This window comes from Carcharodon carcharias, chromosome 7 (genome assembly GCF_017639515.1).
Source record: "Carcharodon carcharias isolate sCarCar2 chromosome 7, sCarCar2.pri, whole genome shotgun sequence".
NCBI lineage: Eukaryota > Metazoa > Chordata > Chondrichthyes > Lamniformes > Lamnidae > Carcharodon > Carcharodon carcharias.
In genome coordinates, this window is record NC_054473.1 from 77,060,442 (window position 1) to 77,082,481 (window position 22,040).

General features: G+C 44.0%; 1 protein-coding gene across 2 annotated transcripts in view; it reads right to left on the reverse strand.

The window, feature by feature from the left end:
- Nucleotides 1–4,704: 4,704 nt before the first annotated feature.
- The window catches only part of amt (aminomethyltransferase), a 39,045-nt gene continuing 21,709 nt past the window's right edge, over nucleotides 4,705–22,040 (reverse strand). The window contains exons 5-9 of one of the 2 annotated variants that reach the window (XM_041192697.1): nucleotides 21,657–21,735; nucleotides 18,859–19,004; nucleotides 10,891–11,092; nucleotides 7,595–7,750; nucleotides 4,705–6,320 (exon numbers count right to left, since the gene is read on the reverse strand). In XM_041192697.1, coding sequence (XP_041048631.1) covers nucleotides 6,142–6,320; nucleotides 7,595–7,750; nucleotides 10,891–11,092; nucleotides 18,859–19,004; nucleotides 21,657–21,735 — 762 coding nt within the window. In that variant the 3' untranslated portion in view covers nucleotides 4,705–6,141. The remainder of the gene's footprint in view (nucleotides 6,321–7,594; nucleotides 7,751–10,890; nucleotides 11,093–18,858; nucleotides 19,005–21,656; nucleotides 21,736–22,040) is intronic. The other variant, XM_041192698.1, reaches the window with a different exon arrangement.

The window sequence follows — 22,040 nt, forward strand, 5'->3', positions numbered from 1 at the left end:
ATTGACAACCCCACTGAGCCCTCTTATCCCGCCCGTGGATGAGTTTTATTAAAGAGTCTTTTGCCTGCCTGCCTGTTGCGCCCATGCCCTGAGCTGAAGATCGCACAGGCGCCTGAAAATCAGCGTTGATTGCCGAGTTTTGGGCTTTAACCAGCCCGTTAATTAATGGCGGGCGCGCATCGCACTTCATTGCGCACCCACCCAACGAAACATCACAATGGCGCACGGGGCCTGCCCCCTACACATCACCCTGAAAATTCTGCCCAACATCTCATCTAACAGACAAACATCCCAAAAATATAGCACTCCCTCGGTAAGCCACTGGAGTGTCAGCCTAATGTGCTCAAGTTTCTGTATTGCGCCTTGAACCCAAAACCTTCTGACTCAAATGCAAGTGCAACCACAGCCATACCTGACATTCAATAGCCAGCTAAATTAGTTTTTTTTATTCTTTCGTGGGATGTGGGTGTCACTGGCAAGGCTAGCATTTATTGCCCATCTGTGGTAAAGTGAGGTGCCCTGTCCCTTTAAGAGAATGCAAGTGTACTGATCATATGACATCACTGAACAGCATGGGCAACTGGGAACTGTAAGTCTAGTTCTGGAGGTTTCTGAGTGAGCAGATATGATCTGGTGCTCTGCCCTGTCTCAATAAACCATCACTGTTTATTCTTACATCCGTCTCTGCCCATTACTAATTGCCAGCAGCAATTGATGAGAACATAGGAAGGTGTGCAGTTAGAGTTCGGTTGGCCAACAAACTCATTTACCCAAGAAATAAAAGAGGCGACAAAGATAAAAGCATTGCAAGACCCCTGAGTGTGAGTCCACAAGACAGGTGAGTAAAACATTGGAAACAGATGACAGCCAGCAAATGGAGCAGAAAGCAGTGCTGCAGTTAAAATGAAAAAAAAAACCCTGCAGAATTGTGATCACGGGCATCCGCCAAAATGCGAAACCCAGCAGTGAAAAGCCGACAGCTGCAGAGACAGAGTTAAAAACAAGGTGACTGCTCTTAAAACGGCAATACAGTTAAACTGGTAAATACATGAAAAATGGCTATGGACAGAAAATTATGAAACCCCAAAGAGAGGGCAACTCCATGGTAAGTTAAACATCTAAATTTGTCATTACCTGGAAAGCCTATTGGAAGCGCAGTCTCTTTGCAGTCCTTCATGATGCCACAGTTCAGGCATGTCGATCCATTTGACCCCATTTCAGATGACTGGTCTCAGTATGTTGAATACCTAGTGTTCTTTTTACTGCTAATGACATGGCTGGGGAGGAGAAAAAGAGGGTGATTCTTTTGTCCTCATGCGGGAGCAAAACGTATGGGCTGATCCACAGCTTTATCTCACCCAGCACCCCAGAATCGAAGACTTTCAGTGAGTTAATAAAAATTGTACAAAGCCACCTGAGACCAAAGCCCTTAGTCACTATGCAGCGCTTTAAGTTCAATTCAAGGAACAGGTTTCCAGGGGAGACAATAGCTGACTATCTGGCTGTTTTAAAGGCATTAACTGAACGTTGCGAATTCGGAATGTCCATTTGTGATATGTTAAGAGACCGGTTGATATGCAGATTGGAGATGATACTATCCGAAGGCATTTGCTAGCCGATACTAGTCTAGAGTTCAATAAGGCATTAGAATTAGCCACTACGATGAAGAATGCAGTTAGAAATTCTGGAGTTATAAAAGATACACAAAATGGCGCCATCCATCTGGCCGAACGGGATAGTCCGGCAACAAAAGGTGCAAAAACTTCAGACTCCGCGGAAAGTCAGGAAACGCTCTCTAGCTCCAGACCAATGAGAAACAATGATACTGCAGTGAAAACCCACAAAATGAATAAGAGAAATACATCCAGGCCTCCAGTGAGTGAATGACAACTCAAACAAGTTGAGTGCTTTTTCCGCATAAGGCAGCACTGCAGAGAAAGGCTAAAACAACACTATAAAGGCAGAAGGAAAAATCGTGCAATATACCTCATGGAAAAGCCAGAAGAAATAGAATCTGACATTCATTCATTATATAATTTTAAAGTGAGTCGCACCAAGCCAATCCGTGTAGCCATAATAGTCAATAGACAACCTATTAAGATGGAAGTTGATATGGGATTGTCGATGTCTGTCATTGGAGAGCATACATTTCGATATCTGAGTAAAGGAAACCATCCTTTGAAGTTAGAAGTTTCGAACACAAAGCTGAGGACATACACGGGCGAAGAAATACATGTGAAAGGGGTATGTCAAGTCAAGGTGCAGTATGAAGAACAGTCTGCAAAATTACCCCTATTTGTAATGTCAGGCAGAGGACGAGTCTCCTCGGAAGGAACAGGCTGGGAGAGATAAATCTTGAGGGCCTGCTAAGTGTTGCTGCAAAATAAAATGAGTACGCAAAGACCCAATGGACGAAGCCTGTTACACTTATTAAGTCAGTATCTTTCGAAAGGAAATGGAAAATCTATTAAAGGACTTTCGTGCGCTACAAAATTCAATCAGCTTCCAATTTGTGCCACGGAAAAGATATGAAGAAGAAAAGGAAGAGTTAAGCCTGTCTCTGGCTGAGTTAAGGAATGAATTAGCTGAGAAGGGGTAATGATATAAGATTCTCCAGAAACTATTAATGAGAATAAGAAAGAATTGGAAGAGCTGATGTGGCAGCTGCGTAAAAGCCCTGAGGTTTTAAAGCTGGAAGGCCGAGTTCTCAGGAGAGCTGTTGGAAAACTCAACTCATTCACGTTCAGCTCGCGTCTGAATCTAGTCCAGCCAACAGTGAAATTAAAGAGAAGACAGAGATATGGATCAGTGGTGCCAAAAGAACACGGAGGAAGAAAAAGAGAAATTGACAGTCCTCGGAAAGAAAAACAAAAAAAAACGTTATTTCCTTTTCCTCTTTCTCCTCACACATCATGTAGCTCATCGCTTTGTGCTTGCTGCCCTTTATCTGTTTCAGCTTGGAGGAGAGGGGCAGTAGGAGTGAATGTGACTGCACCTGGAAGATGGTGAAATCATCCACAGAGGGACATAGTGGACAACTGTTCCTGAAAAAGAGGTCTTGGAAACACCAGCCAAGGCTGTTGGGCTACAACACTCAACCCAAAGGCGGCCTCATGAGAAACTTTAACTATTTACACAATAACCAATTACAGGTCATGTGTTTTAAGCTTGTTCGCTGTACTTTTAAGTGAAGGGGGAGGGATGTGGTAAAGTGAGGTATCCTGTCCCTTTAAGAGAATGCAAGTGTACTGACCATGTGACAGCACTGACGAATCACTGTACAGCTCGGGCAACTGGGAACTGTAAGTCTAGTTCTGGAGGTTTCTGAGTGAGCATGTATGATCTGGTGCACTACCCTATGTCTCAATAAACCATCACTGTTTATTCTTACATCAGTTTCTCCCCGTTATTGATTGCAAGCAGTAATTGATGAGAACATAGGAAGGCGTGCAGTCAGAGTTCGGCTGGCCAATGAACTCATTTACCCAAGACATACAACCATCCCTAATTGCCCTTGAACTGAATGTCTTGCTAGGCCATTACAGACTGCAGTTAAGTCTCAACCACATTCCTGTGGGTCTGAAGTCATACGTGGGCCAGGCCAGACCAGGCGGGGTTAGCAGATTTCCTTTCCTAAAGGACATTAGTAAACCAGATAGGTTTTTACAACAATTGATGATAGTTTCACGGTTACCATTTCTGAGACTAGCTTTCAATTCCAGATTTTATTAATTGAATTTAAATTCCACCAGCTGCCATTGGGATTTGAACTCATGTCCCCAGGACATTAGCCTAGCCTAGACCTCTGGATTACTAGGTCATATTACATTACCATTATGCCACCATCTCCCCATAAATTGCACTCCTCATAACATCTATCATGTCCTCAGGACATCCCAAAGCACTTCATTAACAATCACTTTTGTACACTGGCCAACATAGCAGGCAATTTGTGCATAATGAAGACCCACAAACAGAATAACCAGTTAATATTTTTGTTGGTACTGGTTGAGGGAGGAATATGGGAAGTGTCCCCATGTGCACCAGGCTCCACCCACCAATCAGGCCAACAAATCAGAAAGGTCTAGACACAAAACTACATATAAATTATCAATGTTTAGTTAAAATACGTAAGATGCTTGACTCTATCCCAATAAAATGGTTATCAAATATCACCCATCAGTGTTACATAGTACTGTATTTTAAAATAGGGGAAGCATGTGCCCAAAGCACATGACATCATCTTGACTGGAAGGAGCAGGGAGAGGAGACAAAACTATTCAGGAACAAGTGCCCAAGTGGTGTGGAATTTGGGTTTTAAAAGCCTCCACACAAACAAGGCCAGGGGAATGGAGGAGTCTGGAGGGAAGGAGGCCAAGGGAAGCAAGGAGTTTAACAGGAAGGAGGCTGAGGGAAGCGAGGAGTTTGGCGGGGAGGCCGAGGGAAGCAAGGAATTTTGTAGGAAGGCCGAAGGAAGCAAGGAGTTTTAAGGGAAGGAGGCGGAAGGAAACGAGGAGTTTGGAAGGAAGGAGACCAAGGGGAGTGAGGAGTTTAGAGGGAAGGAGATGGAGGGAAGCGAGAAGTTTGGAGGTTCTGGGAAAGATGGGGATAGTGTAGGAGGAGGTTGGTTTTCAACAAAGATGCAGAGTTGACAGGTCAGGGTAATCTTCTCCCACAAATTTAACTCAGTCCCTCTCCACTCAATGCTGTTGCTGTATTTTATTATTCCACAGATATATTTCATAAAGAAAATACAAAAAAAATTAACATTTACTCAAGAGGGTATTGCTTCTTCTACAGAGATCAGGCAAGCCCCATCTGTAAACACAAGGCACCATTCATTAAACTGTCTGCAGTTACCAAAGTGATCATCTCCTTCACATATCAATTCAATCACACCAATTAGTATGTGGCTGATTATTCAGTTACTGCAGGAATCATTCAGCAGTATTGTCAGTTCTCTATTGGTATTGGCTTAGTGTCTAATCAACACCCTCATTCATAATATAATTAGTTATATTAGTAAAAACTCCATATTCATTTACAGTTGTAGTATCTAAGATTAGTTCATAAAGGCTAGTCTGCAGAAACTTGACAGAAGTAAGGCAATTATCTCAGTCCCCACAAAACAGCTTCTCATTGTGATGAGACTGTTTATTACATCTAGACCAAAAGTCACCACACCTTCATTGTCAAATCCCCCTATTGTAAAAGTACTGTGTCCCACCGAGCCGCATGAACTCATGGCTCAAGCTGAATCAGTTGTTTACAGCAGGGCTCTCATAGTACCCTGGGTTGGGGCATACGGGAGAGAGGGCGAGGGGTGGCGGAGGGGGAGAGAGAGAGAGAGAGAGAGAGAGAGAAACAACCGGCAAAGGGTTGAATTGCTGCCAGTTCTCCGTCATTCCCTGCTGCAAAGAACTAGATGGCACGGTAATGCTGCCTCTAGTCGAACATCCCTCAAATTTTCCCTGCCCCAGCTTGCGCAATGAACAGCCAAGGTACTGGTGCTGCACAGCAGCAAGAGGTCTGAACCTGCAAGACAGCCAGATGAGGAGAAAGTAGGTGTGAAAAAAGAAGCCATCTCCCAAAAATAAAGGTCCGAACAAAGAATCCCACTCAGGACATGAGCCCTTCGTACATTGCCGGCTCTGCTTTTATCCTGGAAACCAAAAGCTAATCCAGTTAGCTGTCAGACACACAGGATTCTGCAGCTGAGCTGCCCGCTAGAATTTTGGCTGGTTTATTCTTCACCTGGCCCATCTCTGCCATCATGAGTCTGAAGGGTGTCGATCCGCTAGTGAAGAGCAGTGTTTATTGACTGTTCAACTGGCCTTGCTCTCGGGATCAGTTGTAGGTTCCGCAGAGGAGAGCAATGTTGATCAGGTGGATGAAGCAAGGATCAAGAGCAGACAACGATGAGCAGCAATCTCACCATAATTCCTTATCAAGGAATTTCTTCCATCGCTCTGAAAACACTCACTATACTTTAATGCGGCAGTGTAGGAGATTGGAACAAGTCAACAGCTAGCCTTTGTAAACCAAAAGCAGACACAAAACAATTAAAAATATAAAAATATGTAATTAAATCTGATCATCTTCTACAAAGCATTCATTTCTCTCAATCAGAAAAGGAGACAGTCATTTCACAGTATAGTATTTAGACGGTACAAAAGGCATCTTGGAGACAATGGCATCCACAATCTTCTTCCGAATCTCCACGTTTATTGGTGTGCCCTGCTTGCTGTACTCCGTATCTACATATCCCATGGCAATGTTCTGTTTCAGACAGGGGGAGGGGCAACCACTCGTCACTTCCCCTGAGAGTCAATGAAAAATAAGGTTAAGAGCTTAGTACAAATCCCAGTCTTCCTTATTGATTAACTACATTAGAAATAACCTTCATTGAGAATTATCCTGAAATTCAGCAGGTATTTTATGTACAAGTAATGTTTTTATCCCTACCTTCCCCACCTCACAAACCCCTGACTGCCTATACCTCACTGCAGAGGAGCAGGTTCCAACAGATGACATTACCCATCAATGTGCCGCAGGGGAGAATGGTGCACCCTTGCCACCAGTCCGAACCCCAAGGGGGTCATTTTCAGCCCATGGAAAGGCACATTTATATAGTGCCTTTCATGCCTGTAGGACATCTGATAATGCTTTACAGCCAATTAAGTATTTTTGAAGTGTAGTTACTATTGTAATGTAGTAAAAATGATAGCCAATGTGTGTTCAGCAAGCTCCCACAAACAGCAAGTGCTTTTACTGAAGCAGTCCATGCCAATATGCAGCATGATCAGAATAAAAAAAAATGTTCTTTGTGATATTGCGGGATAAATATCGACCAGATCACTGGAGTGAAAGCCCCTGTTCTTCTCCGAATTGTGCCATGAGATCACCCCAGCAGGCAGACAAGGCCCAGGTCTAACGTTTCATCCAAAATACAACTGATACCGGACAGGCATTTGATGGAAATAAAATTGCAGGGCCATGGGGCTAGAGCTGGCTAATGGGACAGACTGGATTGCTCTACAGAAAGCCCACATGCATTTGATGGGCCAAATGGCCTCCTTCTGTGCCGTAATGACTCTATGATCTCTGACAGTACAGCGCTCTTTCAGTACTACACTGGACTGTCAGCCTAGATTATGTGCCTAAGACACTGGAGTGGGACTCGAACTCACAACCTTCTAACCCAATGTCAAGAGTGCAACCCAGAGGTGACAGGAGACAATACCACCCAACAACAACCTTCCATCCCCATGAGGAGGTTGCAGGTTGCTTCTTGTTATAGTACTTATGCACAACAGGAAGTTGGAGGCAGATTTCTCAACACGGTACAGGGAGGTCACATAATTTGAAGGTAATGTCATTTGGCACAGCAGGAGGCCACTTGGCCTATTGTACTTGTGCTGACTCTTTGAAAGAATGATTCAGTTAGTACCACTTGCTGCTTTTTCCCCTTAGCCCTGCATTGTTTTCCCTTTCAAGTATTTATCCAATTCTTTTTTAATTATTATTATAGCAGTGCATTTCCAGATTCCCTAGGTGCCCCTCACACCTCTTGGGTTGCCATTCCAGAACTTACCGATGACTTTTCCGTCCGGGTTTAAAATGGGTGTGCGCTGCCTGACTGGGGGGCCAGCCGACACCAGGCCCACTCGCTTCCGTTTAGTTTTCTCTTTAATCTGTCTCAGGATAATCGAAGCTCCGGGAAAGTCTGCAGCAGCTCTCCGCCGCTTTCCTAAACAGAGAAGGGGAGAGAAGATTCCCAGGTTAGAAACTCTGTCCAGGCACAGGGACCAGCAAAACCATCTCGCTTGTCAGCTGATAGAAATGGGGCCAACTACACAAAGAATAGGAAGTCCCTTCCTGGTCAGCTGTTGGGTGGGTAAAACGCACACACCAGTCACCATGGGACCCAGCTGAGGAAACCAAGGACATGGGAGATCACCATAGTGAGGAGCGAGTTTTGGTATGGCACGCAATGCTTAAGGTGTTCTCTTGGTTACATCACTGACCAAAGAACACTAGTTCAAATCCCACTGCAGCAGTTTGAGAACCTGAATTCAGTTTAAAAACCTGGAAAATAAATTCTGGGGTTCAGTAAAAAGTGACTATGAAACTATGGGATTGTTGTCAGTCCTATATGTGGTCTCAGTCCTAGCCCAACATTATAGACTCTTAACTGCCCTCTGAGGTGGCCTAAACAAGTCACACAGTTGTACAGGGCAGTTTGGGATGGGCAATAAATGCCAGCTTGGCAGTGACACCAAGATCCCAAAACAAATAGAGAAGTTGGACCAAGGTAGGTGAGGGGAGCAATGTGGGGATTACTGGAATTTAACAGTATACAGGACCCAACTGCACTGCAAGAAATGGCTCCTTTGGACTTGTTCCAGCTCAAAATCAGTGGGAGACACTAAACGTACATGAGGCCGAGGGCAGTGGGTGACAATCAGGGCGGAGGAGGAGAAAGGCAGGTCAGGCAAAGGGGAAGCTGAGAGTCTGAAGCCGCCCATCAATTAAACAGCACCGGGCTGTCTGTGATGTGGACAAGATTGGTAAAAGCTTCAATAAAAACAGAAAATGCTGGAAATACTCAGCAGGTCAGGCAGCATCTGTGGAGAGCGAAACAGAGTTAACATTTCAAATTGATAACATTTCAACAGAACAGTCAGAAATGTCAGGGGCTTGAAACATTAACTCTGTTTTAATCTCCACATTTGCTGGCTGACTTGCTGAGTATTTCCAGCATTTTCTGTTTTTTTATTTCAGGTTTCCAGCATCTGCAGTATTTTATTTTTGTGTTGGTGAAAGCTTTGTTGCCCTCACCCATGGAAGAGTTGGGGGGTGGGGGGCAGCAGTGGAAAGAGATAAAGCTACTCAGGAGAACAGCAGAGTGGTAGTCACGGCCGATTCTATAGTACAAGAATAAGCAGCTGTGACCAAGATTCCCAAATGGTTTTGTGCTTCTCAGATACTCGATAAAATGTGTCACGACAGCTGACACGAAGATGAAGTGAGAGCGATCCACAACCTACAACTAACTATGGACATATTGTGCTGTTTAAAGAAGACCTGTTTTTAAAAACAAATACAAGAAACGACACCGATCAAAAGATGGCTGGTACTGTAAAGGGATCCTTCTGCAAAATTCCTATGTGGTTTATACAGGCAGACCTGTCCTGGGGGGACATGGAATTTTGCACCCGAAGGGGTGTCAACGCCCACTTCAAACAGAGACATTGAAAGGAAGGCATGTGAAATGCAAAAGGCTGGACTTGAATCCCCCGTGTTTAGGAAGACAATGGAAACTGTCCCCACCAGCTAGCCACATCCCATCAGACACCCAAAGCCTGTTGATTTATATCTCCAAATGCGTCAAAACATTTCTGTCTTGAAGGCAACATGGACTTAGATGCACGACATACCTATTTCCTCCCCCAGGAAATGAGAAATGAGTTTGAAACTAGCTCTGAAAACCGGTATTGCACAGCAGAAGAACAACGACAAAGAAGCAAGAAGGACACCTCTTCCTGTCTCTCTCTATATCTCACTCTCGCTGAAAACAAGTGTCTTTAAGACAAACAGAGAGAAGCAAGGAAAAACCACTCTCTAGAGTGTAAAGAATACTTTCTGGAGAAAAGCAGGATCTCTCTTGCTCACTGGAGACAAGTGTTTTACCAGGGAGAAGCAAACAACAGGAAGAAAAGGACAGTCATTCCTGTGGAGACAAGCAGGTCATCTCTTCCTCTGGGGACAAGTCAACAAGTGTCTCCAACAGACTGCGAAACTGCCAAAGTCAGCTCCAGAGTTCCTCTGAAATCACCTAAATATCAGCCGCAATCTACCACAATCTATGCCTCACAGACAAGCCAAGGACTTATTCGTATATTCTTTTTAACTTTTATTTGGACTCTTAACTTTCTCTTCTGACCTGTGTGAAGCTATGTTGCATCTTTTATTGTTTTTCCTCGGATTTTAGTAACTAATAAACTTACTCTTTCTTTGACTCAAGAAAATCTGGTTTGATGGGCTCCTTGTTAAAAAGTAAATATGTTCAGACTGGAAAAGTTATCCACGGAGGGAAAGAATTTTAAACAAATCTTCGTTGCAACCAAGCAACAAGGCTGAAATAAAGGGGAGGCGGCTCATTCCTCTTCTCCCAGTCGTAACAAAGGCCATAACACAACAGAGCAGAGGGAAAGTGTTCTGGAAAGAGAAAGATATGAGATGTTTTCTTTTGTTGCAAGTAGTAAGAAGATAAGGATTAGGATGCAGGTGTTGCAAAGCAAGTTGGGTGCTAGGTAAAGAGTAATTTCAAGGTCACTTCTCAATCCATTCACCACAATACATTAGGGACAAGCAAGTTAGACACTTCAAGCTGTGGCTGGAGGTGTGGTTTCAATTGGAGGGTTTTAAGTTCCTCGAATGTGGATACCTGTTTTGGAGCAAGGCAAAACTGTGCAGATTGAATGAAATTTATCTAAGCTCAGTCAATATCAAAAACCTCATGGAGAGGAGGATTTTAAATATCAAAACACACGGAACCAAGTCGAAAGTGAAATCAAAATAGCAGGATTGGATGAAGTGGAGGAGGGAAAAAGTTGGCAAAGAGTGAAAATTCTACTGAAGACAAGTGGCCAAAAGCTGGGAAAATCAGTCAAACAGCGTGTCTTTGTAACCAAGGCTCTGTGACACTAGACACATGGATCCAGATACAGAAGGTAAAGATGCAGTAACAATAAGAGAGACAGACCTGGCTGAAGTCTGAGTCAGAATGAGAGCTAAATATATTGAATCAAAGTATCAAGTGGTTAGGGCTGGTTTCTGACCTTCTGGTTATGAAACTAGATCATTATATCCTATGTAGACACATACCGAAGGGATTAGGTGGAATACCTATGGTCCATAAAAGGGTCGCTTCCACTGGAGTGGTGGTCTCATCAATGTCATTTCCATAAAGACAAAGCCCAGCCTCCAGGCGTAAGCTATCCCTCGACCCAAGACCAGCGAGTCTCACCTCACTGTTCCTCAACAGTAGCTCTGCCAGTTCTACCGTGCGCTGAATAGGGACGGAGATCTGAAATTTAGAAGTATACATGTTAGAACCACAGCAGTTTCTAGCACAGGAGGAGACTCTCCTCCCATCAAATATTTGCAGCTTGTAGTTAGAACAATCCGAATCCAAACCCCACTACCTTGCTCTCGCCCCCAAAGCCCTGTATCAATCCCAAACTAATCGCATTGATCCCCGCTCTCTCCTCACCATAGCTCTATATCAATTCCGAAACTAATCCCCAGTGCCCTATGCTCTCCCCTCCTCATAGCCCTGTATCAACCCTAATCCAATCACATTGCTCCCCACTATCCTCCCATAGCTCTGTAGCAATCCCCAAACTAATCTCCACTGGCCCACTCTCTCTCTCTACCACCTCTACCACCAACACCACCACCAACACCCCATAGCCTTGTAACAATCCCAAACTGATTCCACTGCCTTCTTCTCTCCTCATGGTCCTGACTCAATCCCGAAACTAATCCCACTGCCCTACTCTCTCCCAACAGCCATGCATCAATCCCACAGCCCCACTTTCTCCCCATGGCCCTGTATCAATCCCCAAACCAATCCCACTGCCCCACTCTCTCCCCATAGCCCTGTATCAATCCCCAAACTAATCCCACTGCCCCACTCTCTCCCCATGGCCCTGTATCAATCTCCAAACCAATTCCTCTGCCCCACTTTGTCCCCATGGACCTGTATCAATCCCAAACTAATCCCATTGCCCCATTCTCTCCCAATAGTCCTGTATCAATCCCACTGTCTGCTCTCTTCCAATAACCCTGAATCAATCCCATGTCCCGCTCCCTTCTGAATAGCCCTGCATTAATCCCACTGCTCCGCTCATTCCCAATAACCCTGCATCAATCCCATATTCTGCTCCCTCCCAATAGCCCTGTATCAATCCCATGCCTGCTCTCTCCCAATAGCCCTGCATCAATCCCACTGCCCCGCTCCCTCCCAATAGTCCTGCATCAATCCCACTGCCCCGCTCCCCCCCAATAGTCCTGCATCAATCCCACTGCCCCGCTCCCCCCCAATAGTCCTGCATCAATCCCACTGCCCCGCTCCCTCCCAATAGTCCTGCATCAATCCCACTGCCCCATTCCCTCCCAATAGTCCTGCTTCAATCCCATGCCTGCTCTCTCCCAATAGTCCTGCATCAATCCCACTGCCCCGCTCCCTCCCAATAGTCCTGCATCAATCCCACTGCCCCGCTCCCTCCCAATAGTCCTGCATCAATCCCACTGCCCCGCTCCCTCCCAGTAGTCCTGCATCAATCCCACTGCCCCACTCCCTCCCAATAGTCCTGCATCAATCCCACGCCTGCTCTCTCCCTATAGTCCTGCATCAATCCCACTGCCCCGCTCCCTCCCAATAGTCCTGCATCAATCCCATGCCTGCTCTCTCACAATAGCCCTGCATCAATCCCACTGCCCGCTCCCTCCCAATAGCCCTGCATCTATTTCATGTTCTGCTCCCTCCCAATAGCCCTGCATCAGTCTCATGTTCTGCTCCCTCTCAATAGCCCTGCATCAATTTCATGGCCTGTGCTCTCCCAATAGCCCTGCATCAATCCCACTGCCCCGATCCCTCCCAATAGCCCTGCATCAATTTCATGGCCTGCGCTCTCCCAACAGCCCTGTATTTTCCCCTGCTTCAAATTTAAAAGATGCAATGGTCTCTGAAGATCCATCCACTGCAGGAAAGCATCCGTGTTCCAACAATCCCTATAGAAAGAAATTTCTCCTAACCTCTCATCTCACTCTCTGTGCTAATTTTAAATTGTTGATCCCCATATCACTCACGTCCCAGAATAAATATTCTTTCATATTCACACTATCAGAATTGTTTATTATTTTAAAGAATTCCAATTAACTCACTTTTTAGCCTTGATGCTCCTGTGGAAACAGTATTCCAAGTCTCTGTTTTTAACTTTGGTTCCCTATTCTTGGTATTACCAGGTCAATCTATGCTGCATGCTCTCAATGGCTTTAAATTCCTTTCTCTAACAGGATGTCCAAAACTGCACAAAGCACTAACTATGACTTAACCACTGGTCTGCACAAGTTTATGACTACTTCTTGTTTCTTGTATTCTACACCCCCATTTTAGAACTCTAAGATGCTGTTGACTTTTTTATGGCTTCACCTACCTGCATTCTATGTCTCTGAACATCCACATCTTTCAATATTTTTCCCATTGAGTGAATGCTTCCATTTGCCTGCCTTTATCCCCAAAATGCGTTACCATCACACTCCACAGCTTTATACAGCTTACAGAATCATAGAAATTTTACAGCACAGAAGGCTGCTATTTGGCCCATTACATCAGTGCTGGTCAAAAAAGCGCTATTCAGCCTAATTCCACTTTTCACCTTTTGCCCGTCAACTTCTGTCCTGTTTCAGGCACCTACTATTCACTTTGCTAACCTTGCAAATCCTCCATAGTCTGTTTCACTGTTTACCAAAACCCTCATTCTTGTGTTCTCAGAAACGTACTCATCATGGCCTCTATAACATGAACAGCACTAAGCCTTCAGTACACCACTTCCAACCTTTCTCCAATCTAAGCAAAATCTCTCTTCATTTCCTGTCTGATCACTTGACATCCCACCATTGCATCTCCTCATGATGTTATGCCTAGATTCTTTTTAAACAACCCCATGAGACAGACGTTTCATTGAACACCTACTGGAAATCCGTATATGTTACAACTGCTGCATTCCATTCATTGAACCACTTCTTACAAAGAAACTACTACATTTGTCAAACACAACTTGCCTTTAACAAATCAAAACCACTATCTCATGCAACTCTAAATGCACAGAAATTAGATCTTAAATTAGATTATAAGAGTTTGCCCACAACCGATGTTAAACTGGTTGGTCTGTAGTTACCTAGGTGATCTTTCTTGAGCAAATGTATTACATCCTTTACCCTGTGGACCCACAACATAATTTTAATGTTTAAGGAGGGCTGAACAATTGTGACTGGAGCTGCTGCTACCTCCTCTCTTCAAAAGCCGTGGGTCTTTACAATTAGGATGCTGTGAGCTATCTGCCTCGAGTTCTACTCCTTAAATCCAAACCAAAGCCTTTCTCAGTTATCTTTAATGATGTTGCACATTATCCTCCAGCACATCTACATTTCCACTTCCATCCATTATCATTTTAAAAAGCAATGCAAAATATCTATTTCATATTGTCACCACGAGCAATCCAAATGTGAATGAGTCTCACTTCTTATATACGTATGAAGCGCAACAGTAAAGGTTCAATATAATTCATTCGCCTTTTTAAAAGATTCCTCACTGATTTCCCTTTTCACATCCTGACTACAATGTTATATTTTTCTCAATTTCCTTTTGTACATAGTTTTATCATGTGCTTCACTTTGAAGCTTCAGTTTCGTTTTATTCTCTCCCTTTGCCAAATGGGACTCAAATCCTTTGATGCACCCACTATTTGCCTTTATTTATTTGGTAAGCTCTCCATCTCACACTTTAAAGGTTTACAACTGCTGATTGATCAATCTGTTTGCTAACCATTCTACACAGTTAATTTTATCTCCAGTCCAACAACCTGAGCCTTAACTGGTGTTCTATTTTCAATATACACTATATTGTGTTTTTTCTGTTTATTCTTTTATGGGATGTGGGTGTCACTGGCAAGGGCAGCATTTGTTGCCCATTCCTAATTGCCCTTGAACTGAGTGGCTTGCCAGGCCATTTCACAGGGCAGTTAAGAGTCAACCACATTGCTGCGGGTCTGGAGTCACATGTAGGCCAGACCTGCAAATTTCGTTTGGACATTAGTGAACCATATGGATTATTAGAACAACCAATGTTAGTTTCACTGTCGCCATTACTGAGACTAGCTTTATATTTCAGGTTTTTATTAATTTGAATTTAAATTCCACCACCTGCCATGGTGGGTGTTGAACCAGTGTCTGTGCAGCATTAGCCTGGGCCTCTGGATTACTAGTCCAATGACAGTACCACTATGCCAACATCTCCCCCAGATAAATTCCCAATTGTTATACTCGTGCAGCAGAATTTGCCACTTTTTCCTCAGAGTAAATTGAGTAAATGCTTCTTTTTTCATTATTGGGAATTTTTTTTTAGTGAATATCACCTTCCCCTGCTTTCTCAGCTGAAAATGTTGCTTTTTGCTGAGGTACAATTTCAACCCTCTCACCACTCATCCAGTTGGCCATTCTCTGTGCAAGGATATAGGCAACAGTGCCAGCAGCACAGCCAAGCCCAATTGTACCACTGTCCACACTGGCACTTGGCAGCAGATGGCATGGTCTAGTATTCAGTGGCAAAAAAACCAAGGCCATTCTACCCCAGTGGCCAAGTACTGCCCCCTGGTGATATCAGCTAACACTGCACACACTGGTGATGGAACCTGAGATCCTCAGGTATACACAGCAGAGTATGATGGGTGTTGTTCACTAAGTAGGATATATGACAGTGATTCCAGCTGATGTAGGAAGTGGAATAGGCAGTGTATGTAGTGGAAGCTGTGGGATTAAAGTACGGTGTTAGAATAATGTAGATGGGAATTTGAGGAGGAAGATAAGCCTTCTCCGGGAGGCAGTGCCAGTCGATGAGAGACAAGTTGATGATGCCAAGCAGGGGAATCAGGAAAGTTAGATGGTCCATGTGCTGGGACAGGAGTGTATCAAGGGAGTGGGTCATTGACTTCATGGATGTGAGGAATTGAATGAAAACTGGAGTGGGAAGGGAACCAAAGGTAAAGCCAGGAGTACGAGGAAGGGTTACAGACGTGATGAGGAAGAGTCAAAAATCAGATGGAGCAGAGGCTCGATTTCAACACAAAAAAAACGATGAGTTTTTTGTCCATCCTGTCTGAGGGAGTGGGTATATATAGGGAGAGAAGAATGAGAGGCGATCTCATTGAAACATATAAAATTCTGATGGGGTTTGACAGGGTAGATGTTTTCTCTGGCTGTGAGTTTAGAGCCAGGGTTCACAGTATCAGGATAAGGGGTCAGTCACTTAGGACTGAGATGAAGACAAATTTCTTCACCAAAAAGATTGTGAATTCTCTACCGCAGAGAGCTGTGGATGCTCAATCGCCAAATATATTCAAACCAGAGAGCAACAGACCTTTGGATACCAAAGGAAACAAGGGATAGGGTTGAAAATGGAACTGAGATAGAAGATCAGCCACGATCTTACTGAAAGGCTGAAAGGTCTACTCCTGCTCCGATTCTTTATACAATAAGAAGTGTTTTCCAGTATCAGCAGGATCAGTAACTGGAGGACACAGATTTAAGGTAATTGGCAAAAGAACCAGAGGCAATATGAAGAACAAGAAATGAAACACAGCATGTTGTCAAAATCTGGAATGCACTGCCTGAAAGGATGGTGTAAGCAGGTTCAATACTGACTGCCAAATGGAAGTTGGTAAATAGTTAAAGGAGCAATGTTTGCTGGGCTGCATCATTTTATGATTCATGCAAAAGAAGTGCTCTACCACCATCTAGTGGAGCTAGTCATTCGGTGCAGCTTCTGCTATTGTATGGAATTAAAATCCACTTAACAACGGGCAATGAAGGGTGATTCTAACCCATGGTGAAAATGATTTGGGAATGCTGATGTACAACCCTCTAGGATCTCTGTGTTCAAAAGCAACTTGTATTTATATAGCACCTTTAATGTAATAAAATATCCCAAGGTGCTTCACAGGAGCGTTATAAAACAAAATATCACACAGAGCCACGTAAGGAGATATTGGGTTAGATGTCCAAAGTCTTGGTCAAAGAGACAAGTTTTAAAGAGTCTTAAAGGAGGAAAATGAGGTAGCGAGGCCAAGAGGTTTAGGGAGGGAATTCCAGAGCTTGGAACCTAGGCATTTGAAGGCACACTCACCAATGGTGGGGCAATTAAAATCTGGGATGCTCAGGAGGCCAGAATTAGAGGAGTGCAGATATCTCAGAGGGTTGCAGGACTGCAGAGGATTAGGGAAATAGGAAGGGGTGAGGCCATGAAGGGATTTGAAAACAGGATGAGAATTTTAAACATGAGGCATCACTTTACTGGGAGCCAATGCAGGTCAGCAAACACAGGGGTGATAGGGTGAATGGGATTTGGTGCGAATTAGAACATGGGCAATAGAGTTTTGGATGACCCCAAGTTTATAGAGGATAGGATGAGAGAGGCCAGCCAGGAATGTGTTAGAATAGTTAAGTTTAGAGGAAAGAAAAGGCTTGGATGTGGGTTTCAGGAGAAGAGTTGAGGTAGGATGGGATTGGGCAATGTTACGGAGGTGACAATACAGGTATATGATTGAAAGTTCATTTTAGGGTCAAATATAACACCAAGGTTGTGAACAGTCTGGTTCAGCCTCAGGTGCTTACCAGGGAGAGAGATGGTGTTGGTGGCGAGGGAGTGGAGATTTTGGCGGGAACTAAAGACAAAGGCTCCCATATTTAATTGGAGGAAATTTCTGCTCACAAATTCAGGATTGCACAAAAGTTAGTTCCATTCTTATCTACCTAATTGTAGCCAGGGTATCACTTGCAAGGGCTTCTCATCCCACTGCCACACCGTTAACCTCTGCTGCCTCCAAGGATCTATCCTTGTTCCTTCCTACTTCTCGTTTACATGCTGCTCCTTAGCAACATCATCTGAATGCACAACATTAGTTTTCGCAAGTATACTGACTATCCCCAGCACTAACTCACCACAACATTCTCTCAACCCCTTTGTTGTCTCTAAATTATCAGACTGCTTGTCTTGCATCCAGTGCTCAGGGTGCCCAACTCATGGCAAAAATTTAAGGGACACTTAAATAGGGACAAATGCATAAGAGGCTGGCACGGTGACCAACCACCCAGCATTTTCCGGAACTTTCCCACAATTTGGTCTTTCGTCCCATGTCCTGGATCAGGCCTTCCTGGAACACATTCTGTCTCCAATTTCTTCTTTTGCAGGGGACTTTGTTTCCTTGTATGTGTCTGACCCGGCAAGTATGTAGTTTTAAGTCCAGGGAGTTCCTGTGGCTAAAAGGATGTGTTGGTACAGTATAGGCTCCCCTCTTATGCATTTGTCCCTATTTAAGTGTCCCTTAAATTTTTGCCGTGAGTTGGGCACCCTGAGCACTGGATGCAAGACAAGCTGCCTGATAATTTAGAGACAACAAAGGGGTTGAGAGAATGTGGTGGTGAGTTAGTGCTGGGGATACTCAGTATACTTGCAAAAACTAATGTTGTGCATTCAGATGATGTTGCTAAGGAACAGCATGTAAACGAGAAGTAGGAAGGAACAAGGATAGATCCTTGGAGGCAGCAGAGGTTAACGGTGTGGCAGTGGGATGAGAAGCCCTTGCAAGTGATACTCTGGCTACAATTAGATAAATAAGAATGGAACTAACTCTTGTGCAATCCTGAATTAATTTCCCCCATCATCGATGAACGTGCCTTCAGCTGTCTAGACCCTAAGCTCTGGAGTTCCCTTCCTAAACCACTCCCTCTCTCTTTATGGCCATGCTATGTCAGAGATTTTACTCATACATCCTAATATCCTCCTCTTTAGCTTGGTGCCAAATTTTATTTGTTAACACTTCTGTGAAGTACCTTGGGATGCTTTGCTACGTTAAAGGTGCTTAATAAATGCACGTTTTGTTGATAGAGGAAAAGAATGCAATGAAAATTGCTTCTTTCTGTGTTACTGACACCAATTACATGGATGAACACAAAATTCACAAAAAAAAATCTATTTAGCAGTGAGTCTCACTGTGTCTATTGGGAACTTACCTCCACCCCATCCTCTCCGGTGTAGCCACAACGAGTCACTCTGCAGCCTGGTACCCCAAACACAGTCATCATGGCACTCGACATGAAGGGCAGCTTGCAAAGATCATCAGAGACACCCTCCTGTAATACCCTCGCTGCAGACGGACCTAAGAAATATAAACAACACCTCCAAGTTATATAGAAGGTCCCTACATTTCTGACAGGGAAGAAAAATTAATGCAGTTTTGTCACACCGATACCAGGACTCCAAGGACAGATCTCAAGGCGGTGGATGCTGGGAGCCTTGAGGCACTAGTGCGCTCCAGCTCATTTGTTGCTGCCTATGGAGACTTCCAATTAGAGTGCCAATTGAATGTTGGCTGGGATTAGAAAAATACTTGCATTAGCTGTGGCTGAGAGGGTAGCACACTTGCCTCTGACTCAGAAGGTTGTGAATTCAAGGCCCACTTCAGAGATTTGAAGACATGAGCAAGGCTAATACTCGCAGTGCAGTACTGAGGGAGTTCCGCACTGTGAAAGGTTGCTGTCTTTCCTACAAGACTTTTGGGTTCTGAGGTGTACAAGATCTCATAGCACTATTTCAAAGAGCAGCGAATTTCTCCCTGGTGTTCGTTGATACATGAGAGAGAGGGAGAATTAGTTAATGTGTTCAAGATTGACCAGTTTATTAAGCAAGAAAAGGGCTTGGAGCTGAAGTTGGAAATGATGGCAATAAAATGTTCCAGATTGTAACTGTACAACCACAGGGATACTGTAGCTGCAACCACACTGTGGTTGAAGGTTGCTAATGCTGAGTAGACAAGATGCTAAGAATTAGGAGAGATTAAAAGGCAATGCGCAGTAAAACAGACCAATCAGGGGAGAAAGAGAAAAATTCTAGCTGAAAAAATAATGCATAAGGAGCAATTTCTTTCTTTCGTTTAGTACAACGAGAAGGTATGCCTATGTTTATTGTATTCTGTCTGCAGATAGTATTGCACTTGTAAACTGCTTTTTGTATAAGATATAAAAGTATTGTAACCTGAACTATTGGCTGACTTTGTCACTGCTCAACTGGATAATGTAAGATTTTTTTAACAACAGTGTTCTGCCAATATTTATCCCACAACCATGATCAATAAACCAGGTTATTTGATTATCACGCTGCTGTCTGTGGGAGTTGCTGTGCGCAAAACTGGCTGCATGTTTCCTACATCACAACTGTGTCCACACTTCAAAGTAATTCATTGGTTGTATAGCACTTTGGAACGTCTTGAGGTGGTGAAAGGCGCAATGGAAATGCAAAATCTCTCTCTTTGTTTACCCGGCACCCCCAGATCCTTGGTCAATCATCTTATGGAATCCAGAACAAACCTCTTGGGGTTTACATTGGAATTCTGCATCACCCAGGTGACTGCCTGATAGGAGGGTGGGTCAATGGTGTATGTAATTGTTGTGTGTCTGGGTGGGGTGGGTGTGTTGGTTGATCACATGTTTTAGACTGTGCCCTCTGGAGAAGCAAATAATTTCACCAGCACAGATGCTTTTCCATCCCGCCTGCTCGGAAAGATTTTGGTGAAGAGAGTAAGTCAGTTGCTAGGGCCGTGATCTCTGCACTCACAGGGTGAGGGATGATTCAGGGGCACCCACAGGTCTCAGGTAGCTGGGCTTCTACTTAACTGAAACTCAAACCACCCTCATCAGGAGAGGGCAACGTGCACACCTGCCTTCCAGGAGTTAGAAGCTTAAACATACAGAGAACATGGGTGGAAAATCTCTGACCTCTAAACATTGAAGCACAGTCAGTCAACCATCCGTCATCGACTTTACAAACCAGGTTTAACAACACACTGCAATGAGACTCTGTATGATGTCAAAGAGGCGAGAGAACACCCCTCTCGAGGGGGTCTCACCCTGCAAGGTTGGATCCTCAGTGCTTTTATACTCTTAGTTTTAGCATCGACACAAAGCTCTCAACACTACGCATGGATGCCAAATTACAATGATGGGTGTGAAGACCCATGAAACAGAATCACATTATACAGGTCAACTGACTGACTCTTTTGTTTGTTTTTTGTGAATGCTTCTGGATGAGATGTTAAAGCGAAGCCCTGTCTGCCCTCTCAGGTGGAAGCCAAAGGTTTCCACAGCCACTTTTTCGAAAAAGACTACGACAGTTCTCACCAGTATTCTGACCAATGTTTATCTCCCAATTAGCCTCACCAAAACAGATTCTGACAAAGGGTTATTGACTGAAATGTTATTTCTGTTCCCATTTTCACAGAAGCTGATGACTTGCTGAGCGTTTCCGGCATTTTCTATTTTAATTTCAGGTTTTCAGCATTCACAGTATTTTACTGTTGACCTAAAACAGATTCTGATCATTTATCTCATTGCTGCTTGTGGGAGCTTGCTGTGCATAAATTGGTTGCCACATTTCGTACATTACAACAGTGAATGCACCTCAGTTGGATTTAATTGGCTGTAAAGCACTTTGGGACATCCTGAGGTGATGAAGCGCATGATATAAATGTAAGTCCTTTATTTAGATTACGTACTTATTTATTTTGAAAGAAAAAAAATGGATCAAGTACAATTCTGTGGCTCTCCTGTGGTTGTCTTTGTGGATTGGTTGGGCCAGTAGCTGTAACCAGGGAGAAATCTGAGAGTGGAGAGCATGTGAGCGGCCGCAGATGTCTTAAAATGTAAAATTTAAATGTGTGGGTCAGTCATTACCAAACAGAAAAATGAAACAACATTTCAGATGAAGCCCTTCTTCTATTCTAGATTGTTCCGCGGTGGTGTAGAGAAGGAGTCACCTTGCAGCGCAATCAGTCCCGCCTCCAAAAACTCCAGGTCAACATCATTCCCAGCGGCTTTGAACTCGGCCAATTTCTCCTAGGAAGAGAAGGAAGGCGATAAGCACAGGCCCACACCTCAGAGGATGAGGGCTCCTCACCAGCTCTCTCAGCACTAACCTGGCAGACCCACACCAGCCTGCTACTTGGAATATGAATGGACCTAAAGTTGGCATCAGGTCAAGGCAAGGTTCAGCAGCATCAATCTGCAGATTGTGTGACAGCTCCACTGTCCATTATCAATCAACCCCAACAAGTTTCCTTCATATAATGTTGAATAGACATTGCAGCAATTTGTAAAATGCCCACACATTTTCAGTTCTCAAAAAAATTGATTTTTTCTTA